Below are 8,553 nucleotides of genomic sequence, written 5' to 3'. Positions count from 1 at the left end.
TTTTAATTGGGCTATCTTTGAGGGTGTTAGGTGGTATCTCGTTTTAATTTGCATTTCTCTTATGGCTAAAGATCGGGAACGTTTTCTCATATGTTTGTTGGCCATTTGGATTTCTGCCCCTGTGAGACTTCCGTTCAGGTCCTTTGCCCACCTCCTCAATGGGCAATTAGTTATTTTCTTTTTGGAAGCTAGCAGAGTATTGTAGGTTTTAGTAATAAGGCCTTTGTCTGATGTGTCATTGCTAAAGATGTTTTCCCAGTTCATGGGCTCTCTTATTACTCTCTTGGTGAATTCTTTCGATGTACACAGGTGTTTTATCTTCAGTATATCCCATTTGTCAATTTGTGCTTCCTCTGTGTTTGTATCCTCCCCTTTTTCTGATAGCCTATGTATTCCCTGTGCCAAAGTTCTCAAGTTGGTCCCAATTCCCTCATTGATGGCCCTAATACTTTGGGGTTTAACTTCAAGGTCTGTGATCCACCTTGGGTTTATTCTTTTGCATGGAATGAGATAAGGGTATTGCTTCATTTTTCTGCAGGTAAATATCCATTTTTGCCAGCACCACTTGTTAAAGAGGGCATCTGCTTCCCATTGGATATTTTTTTGGCCCTTATCAAAGATCATTGTCTGTATGCTGATGATTTTATTTCTGGGTTTTCAGTTCTTTTCCATTGGTCTGAAGATCTGTCATTGTCCCAATACCATGTGGTTTTGACATCTGTGGCTGTATAGTATGTGCTAAAGTCAGGTAAAGCAAGCCCTCCCACTGTGTCCTTCTTCTTGAGGAGTTCTCTGCTAATTCTGGGCTTCCCTCTCCATATGAAGTTGGTAGTCAGTTTTTCCATTTTTTTGAAGAAAGATGAGGGTAATTGCATTGGGATTACATTAAACTTATATAGTGCCTTAGGAAGAACTGACATCTTTACTATATTGAGCCTTCCAATCCACGAGCATGGGATATACTTCCATTTGTTGAGATCGCTCTTGTTTTCTTGTAATAGTGTCCTGCAGTTTTCCCCATGTAGATCTTTTGTTCTTTTAGTCAGGTATATCCCTAGATATTTTAATTTGTGTTTGGCTATTGTGAAGGATACCTCCTTTTTGATCTCCTCTTCTGTGGTCTTATCCGATGTGTCTTACAGTCCGATGGACTTCTGTTTGTTGATCTTGTATCTGTGCTGTTATTCTTGTCAGATACCATCAAGTTGGTTCTGACCCATAGCAACCAAACAGCAAAACAAAACACTGTCCACTCTTTGCCATCCTTACAGTCTGGTTTGAGAATTGTTCATTGTTGCAACCACCATGTTGGTCCCTCTTGTTAAGAGTCTTTCTTCTTTTTGCTGACCTACTTACTTCTTCACCAAGCATAATGTTCTTCTCCAGAGCCTGGGCCCTCCTGATAACATGTCCAAAACATGGGAGTCAAAATCTCACCATCCTCCCTTCTAAGAAGCATTCTGGCTGTACTTCTTCTGATACAGATATGTTTATTCTTCTGACAGCCTGGGATATATTGAATATTTTTCACCAACACCATGATTCAAAGGCATCAATTCTTTTCCAATCTAAATTATTCCTTGTCCAGCTATCACATGCATATGAAGTGATGGAAAATATCAGTTTGAGTCTCTGGACCCAGTAAAATGACAGTATTACAGTGAGTTAGTAAATGAGCTTTAAAATGTATGGAAACCTCACAGAAGGGTCACAAGGAAGAGATGAGCCAGCCAGGTGCAGTATAGCACTGACCAAACACACACCTCTAGTTCTTTAATACTTCCTACCCCTGTACCACCACCACTATCATAACCCCAGTTCTATCTTACAAATCTGGCTAGACCAGAACATGTACACTGGTACAGATAAGAGCTCTCGAAACACAGAATTCAAGACAGATAAACCCCTCATGACCAATAATGAGAGTAGTGATACCTAAAGGTACGGGGGAGGTGGGAGGAGAATGGGGGAACCGATCACAATGATTGATATATGACCTCCCCCGGGGGGGGAACAACAGAAATGTGGGTGAAGGGAGACAGCAGACAGTGTAAAATATGAAAATAAAAATAATTTCTAAATTATGAAGGTTCATGAGAGTTGGAGAGGAAAAAAGAGCTGATACCAAGGGTTCAAATAAAAAGCTATGTTTTGGCAATGATGATGGCAACATATGTACAAATGTGCTTGATACAATTGATGCATGGATTGTTATAAGAGCTGTAGAGCCCCCAATAAAATAAGTTATTAAATTTTAATATATATATAGAAAATTCCAAATATACATAAAAGGAAAAGGAGAGTATAATGATTCCTATATGGTCCTTCACCAGTTTCCCTTAAAGACTTTAATTACCCAGCTTCAGTAATTATCAACTCATGGGTAATTATTTTATCAGTATCTCAAATACCTTTTATAAATATTTTATCAGAAATCTCTAAAAGGCAAGATTTCTCTTTAAGGAAAACAAATTAGAAAAAAAAAGACCAATTATTCCTAAATACCACCAAATAGTCAAACTTCTCCCAGTTGTCAGTTTGATTTTACAGTGTGAGTCAGCAGCCAGGAAAGGTCCTTATTGGAGATTGATAGATCTCTCAATCAATAAACAGCTTCTCCATCTCTCTCACATGCACTCTTTCTCCTTTTTATTTATTTATCTTCTTTTATAGTGAAAGTCTTGGTCCTGTAGAGATAAAACAAGCTTTTTGTTGTTGTAACATCTTGGTATTGCTTTGCTCTTGAGTAATAACCAAGAGTTATCCCCACCTATTTGGTCATGGCGACTGCTGGCCCTCCTTCTCCTGCCAACCTTTCCAATTGGCGCATTACAGCAGCCTCCCAGCTCTAGCTGACTCCAGCCGAAGAATGTTTTCTTGTTTGCCATTGAGAAGGTCTAACTCTAGACTAAGGAGTCTTAATCTGCTAGGATCACCAACTTCAGTGAACCCCCAGAATTTCTGGAATGAGACACAGTAGTCGCTTTTTTTTTTTTTTTTACTATTTTTTTTTTAAACATTTTATTAGGGGCTCATACAACTGTTATCCCAATCCATACACACATCAATTGTGTAAAGCGCATTTGTACATCGTTTCTCAAAACATTTTCTCTCCATTTAAACCCCCGACATTAGGTCCTCATTTTTCCCCTCCCTCCCCGCTCCCCCCTCCCGCATGAGCCCTTGATAGTTTATAAATTGGTATTTTGTCATATCTTGCCCTGTCAGTAGTCGCTTTTTAAAATCTGCAGGTGCTCCCAGTGTGCAGCCAAAGTTTAAAACCACTCCTATGGTAGATTTCTCTCAAGTTGTACTCCATAGAAGGCTGATTACGTAGCTAATAATGTTATCCTCTCCCCCACCCCCACCCCTGCCCATTCATGATACAGCCTTTTTCTCTGTTTTTTAACTCATTTTTAATCATTATTTAATCATTTTATTGGGAGCTCTTACAGCTATCACAACATTCTCTGGCTCATTCACATCAAACTGTTGTAAAACTGCTACCACAATTAGTTTCAAAACATTTTCTTTCTTCTGGAACTCCTTGGTAGCTGCGCCCCTTTGTCCCCGCCCTCAATGCAGCACTTTCAAGATAAATCATTATATGAATATAAAGAAAGAATGAAGAGACTTGCATTTTCCAAGCTACAAGATTCATAAGCGGTTTATATAGTTTTCTTCTACTTAGTTAATGTGGCTGGCCTCGTTCAAAATGAGATGTCTTCAGAGAGAGCACAAAATGATCACTGATTTTGTTTCTTCTCACTTTAGAATGCTGCTTTTAAACTACCTGGGCAGAATTGGGTCTCACACTCCTTTGATGGCAGCTGCCACGTTTTCAGTTGGTTGGAATGTCTTTGCTTGTTCAGAATCATTGGAGAAGCCCCTGAACTGGCTACTTTTTAATTACTATTTGACAACCTGCCTCCAGTCTTCAGTGAAGAAGTAAGTTATCTTTAAAAGCTGTTGTCCCCAAGCCTTTTTTGGATTACATGCCCCCATAAGAAAAAAAATTAATATGTAGATTTACTTATATATGATAGGCCTTTACTACTGTACCAAAGTATCCTATAGATTATAAACATACACAAGCAAACTTTAAATGTAAGTATAAACCAAAAGTGCTAGTGAAAGTTGTATTGCTTTCTTTCTGTACCCTCACTGGATTGTTCTATAAAATTCCTAAGGAACATGTACCCCACTCTGGAGAGCAGTGTTCTAAATTACTCTGTAAGACCAGCAATATTCGTATGAAATATTTGGAGTAACATAATGGGCTATTTCCCTGGATTTTCTGCATGTTAATAATCTTGTTATTGGATGCCACCAAGTTGGGCCCCAGCCCCTGGCAACCCCGCATGTGTCAGAGCAGAGCCGAGCACTGCTGAGATTTTAGACGTAGATCACCAGGTCTTTCTTCTTCTGTTGACTTATTCTAGAAGTGCTACTGAAAAGGTGCTCAGCATCATAGCCACATGCTCTATTCAACTAAGCTCTATTGACAGATGAACGGTGGCTGCACATGGAAGGGGAGAATCCTACCAGTGAACCACCACTCCTCTCTTTGCTAATATTACTATCATGGGTAGTAAGTGGAAGTCTGGTGTGGAAGCGCATGCTTGCATACAGCTTCATTTTTCTTCACTCTTGATTCCCAGGCGAGGAGGGAGCCAACAGTTGCCCCTCAGATGGCAACTTAAGACCTCAGTTGCTGCTCACCAACCTCGGCTGTAGAACATTGACCTTGTGAATGATTTTATGCGAATTGACCCTGGTGTCCACCAAGACTATGGTCCAGTGACTCAGATCTAAGATATTTTCATAACTTGCCTCCTGTATAGTCCGCTTCATTGATGATATTTTCAGGGAAATAGTGACTTTGGATCAGTTTTTCTGGCATTTTTATCTTCCGTAGTATAAATCTGTTTTTGTTTTCTATGCCATGTATTTTTAAGTGATTTGATAATTTTGTGTGTGTGTGTGATTTGATAAATTTATATTTAAACTCTATATTCAAAAACAGCTAATTTGGACATGGCTTTTTGAATCATAGTTATCCTGAAGTTTCATATTAAATATTCAACTAAGCTTAATTTATTTATAAAATTACAGATCTTCATAATGATGGCATAGCAGTCATTAGAGACTATTCAAGTGGTCATTGAAATGGGGATCTTAGTCCAAAAAATTATTAAAATTACACTGGGAAAATGACCAACTTTTGAAAATAAGTATGCAGAAATGTAAATTCTATTTTTCAGTTTAACATCTTAAACAATAATGCCTTCAGAAAAGACATGAACATACGGTACACTTGCTTGATTGATTAAGTAAATGTGTGTCCCATGGTAGGCTATTTAGCTATTGACTCTGGGGCATTTAGGTGTGAGTGAGGTGGAAATGAACTGTATGTTTTATTTTTGCAATTCTTTTGTTCTAGGCACCGGCATATGTTTGTAAAACAAATTGACATGGATCATGTCATGAAGGTAGGAAAGAAGTTCTGAGTGCAATACTTTTATTTCCTTGTTTGATTTCAAGAAGAGATACAGTTTGTTTTTATTTTTTTTCAGGCTAAATCTATCAGAGAGTTTGATAAGCGATTCACTTCAGTCATGTTTGGATACCAAACAATCGATGATTACTATACTGACGCCAGTCCAAATCGTAGGCTGAAGTCTGTAGGGATTCCTGTCTTGTGTCTGAATTCTGTGGATGATGTTTTCTCACCTAGCCACGGTAAAATAAACATCCTTCTTTATATTTTGATTTAAATTTGCTATTTTAACATACTACTATTGCTCAGGAATTGCAGGATAAGAAGTAAAATGTCAGCCACACTTATTTTTCAATATGATAGACAGAAAAAAAAACTAAACTAGATACTCAAGACATAATACCTAAATGCTTTGGATCTTTCTTAAACATTTTTACAGAACCCTTTCTCGCCCACTCATAACAAGGGATGACACTCACTACTTTGTTTGTTCTCTTTTAAAAAAAAAAAAATCTCATTGCCACTGAGAAAATTCTTACTCATAGCGATCCTATAGGACAAGGTAAAAATGCCCCTGTGTGTTTTTGAGATTAACTTTTTACAGGAGTAAAAAGCCTTGTCTTTGTCACACGGAGTGGCTAGTGGTTTCAAACTGCTGACCTTGAAGTTAACAGCCCAATGCATAACCATTATGCCACCAGGGCTCTCCTTGTTCTCATTTTTATGATGTTTCCTTTTTATCAAATAAGCTACTTTTCAGACAGATTGTTACAGGATCTTTGCCTATCAGTATATTATCATCACATGCCTTTTCTTCATAAGGTTTCTAAATAAGAAAGCTTTGAAGTGTGCCCTCCACCCAACCAACACGCATGGCCTTGACTATCCCAGTGACTGTGGCACATTAGAACAAAAATGTCACATGTGGAAGGAAACAGCCTTTGTTTTCACTCTGGGTACTATATGAAAGAAAATTATGTACCAAGGGCTCAAGGAGAAAGCAAATGTTTTGAAAATGATGATGGCAACAAATGTACAAATGTGCTTGACACAATGTATGTATGGATGGATTGTGATAAGAGTTGTTTGAGCCCCCAATAGAATGATTTTTTTAAAAAAGAAGAAAGAAAATTATGCCCAAATTAACTTTCATGCTCTCTGGTAGCAGAGACATATTAAAGGTGAAACTGAGGTACAGGGAGACAGACCGACATAACTGACAGGACCTCCCGGATAAGGTTCTGTGACCTAGGCCAACAGGTCAGGGAAGTTGTACTCAGCAGCTGGGGGCGTGGGTTTTTAAAGGGGTGGTGAGGAATGTACGGCAATTAGCATATGGGGTCTGGAAACTCTGAGAATTGCTTGTTGATTCCTTGTGGCTTTCTTCAAACCCAGAACTTCTGCTTTCACCAGTTATCTTAGCTGGCACCTTCTGCTACTGACCTTTGGGGATGTGCAGAAAGCATGTGCAGGGCCCTGACCTGCATCAGCTTAATCCAAACATTCCAGCCTTTTTAGTGTTAAATAGGCATCAGTATCTGATCTGGCTACTTCCTGCTGATCGGGGTGACGGTGGCAGGGCTATGGGCTGGAATGGTCTGGACCAGCATTGGCAGGTAGGGGGCTATAAGGATGTAACAAGAGTTGGTTAGCAGTTAGATTGGATATGTCTTTCATTCGTTCTTGAAGGAACTTTTAAGAACAAGGGGTTAAAAGTAACAGCAAGCAAATTACTACCAGGGGTCCTACCAGGAGCATGACCAAGGACATAAAGGGGTTTTGGAACCAGGAGGTGGTTGCTGCACTGCCCTAGTGGCGACTTTTGATTTCTTTGGCCGAGATTTTAACACTGTAACATTTTGCTGAAGCACTCCAGACTCATTAATATAGCAGCAAAATTTTTCCTAGAAACATGCACATACCTCTCTTGTCAGCTGTTAACAGATCCAATGCACAGTGGTTCTGAAGGGTTACCTGTGCTGGGGATGTAAGCTGTCGCTGTAAGGAGGTGAGAGACTGAGGTGGATTTTATGACTAGCTGGAGTTGCTTGTTAAAGTTTAGTGTTTGGAGCATGCTGTGCTCTAATGGTCTACTAGAAATCTCTGCCGCTGCCAGGGAGAGGGTAAACCTAAGGTTTACTAGGACAGGTAGCAATACAGGTATGCTTTGCCTTACTAGCCCTGATTTATTATCATGATAACAGCACTCTTGAGCTGTCCCTGCAGGGAGGCGAGAGAGACTGGGATGGATTAGGAATGCTGCTCTTCTCGACTTCTGGGTGGAGAGTAGCTGTGCTAATTCATACTGACCATATAGTATAAGCTGTGCTTGTTCAGAAGTTGGTGGTTGGAGGTCTTTTATGACCCAGCGTCTGTCTAGAGTAAACTCTGAGTGGTGGGGTGAAGCTCGGGTCTAAATAGATAACCGTGGAATGAGATAATGGTGCCTTGGAGGAAGAGAGAAATTAGGCTGTGTTTGCTTTAGAACTGTTTTAGGAGGGGCTGCAGGTAAAGGTAAACAAATGCTGACAAGCTGGGTTAAGGGGAGATGATAAAAAAGACAATAGAGGCGGGAATGTGGGACAAAAGAGTACAAAGGTCTGGAACTACGGGGTGTAGAGGATAACAGCTTCATTAATGAGGCGCAGGTCCTGGACCAAGCATTAAGTACCATTTGGTTTCTTACTGGTAAGATTGGAGTGTTGCAGGGAGAGTGGGTAGGAGTAAGGAGGTTGTTAGAAAGGAGGCATTGTATGCTGGGTTAACATCGGGTTAACATCGGGAAGCAATGAGGTCTATAGGGCCAGTTCTCCCAGGTTGGGTGAAAGAAGGGGAAGGAGCAGAGGTCCTGTGAGACCAAAAGTAAGGTATAAGGAGGCTCCTAATTTATTTAAAATGTCTCTTCCCAACAGAGGGACCAGGCACGAAGGGATTATAAGGAAGGAGTGAGTAAAAGGGCTAGTACACCTAGGGCAGGTAGGCTTGCCATCAATATCCATGACCGAGATTGAGGAAGGACTGCCTAGCCCTAAAAATGAGGGCAGGTCAGAAAA

The 8,553-nt window shown here is 39.9% G+C and overlaps 1 protein-coding gene across 1 annotated transcript in view; it reads left to right on the top strand.

The window, feature by feature from the left end:
• ABHD3 (abhydrolase domain containing 3, phospholipase) overlaps positions 1 to 8,553 on the top strand; it is a 73,476-nt gene that overhangs the window by 57,013 nt on the left and 7,910 nt on the right. The window contains exons 8-10 of the mRNA XM_004702901.4: positions 3,775 to 3,948; positions 5,444 to 5,492; positions 5,577 to 5,742. Of these exons, the coding sequence (XP_004702958.2) occupies positions 3,775 to 3,948; positions 5,444 to 5,492; positions 5,577 to 5,742 (389 nt within the window). The remainder of the gene's footprint in view (positions 1 to 3,774; positions 3,949 to 5,443; positions 5,493 to 5,576; positions 5,743 to 8,553) is intronic.

Source organism: Echinops telfairi, unplaced genomic scaffold, assembly GCF_000313985.2.
Source record: "Echinops telfairi isolate 266 unplaced genomic scaffold, ASM31398v2 ScPeMD7_7400;HRSCAF=8409, whole genome shotgun sequence".
Lineage (NCBI taxonomy): Eukaryota > Metazoa > Chordata > Mammalia > Afrosoricida > Tenrecidae > Echinops > Echinops telfairi.
The sequence above is the reverse complement of the archived record's forward strand: the minus strand, read 5'-3'. Positions and strand labels throughout refer to the sequence as shown.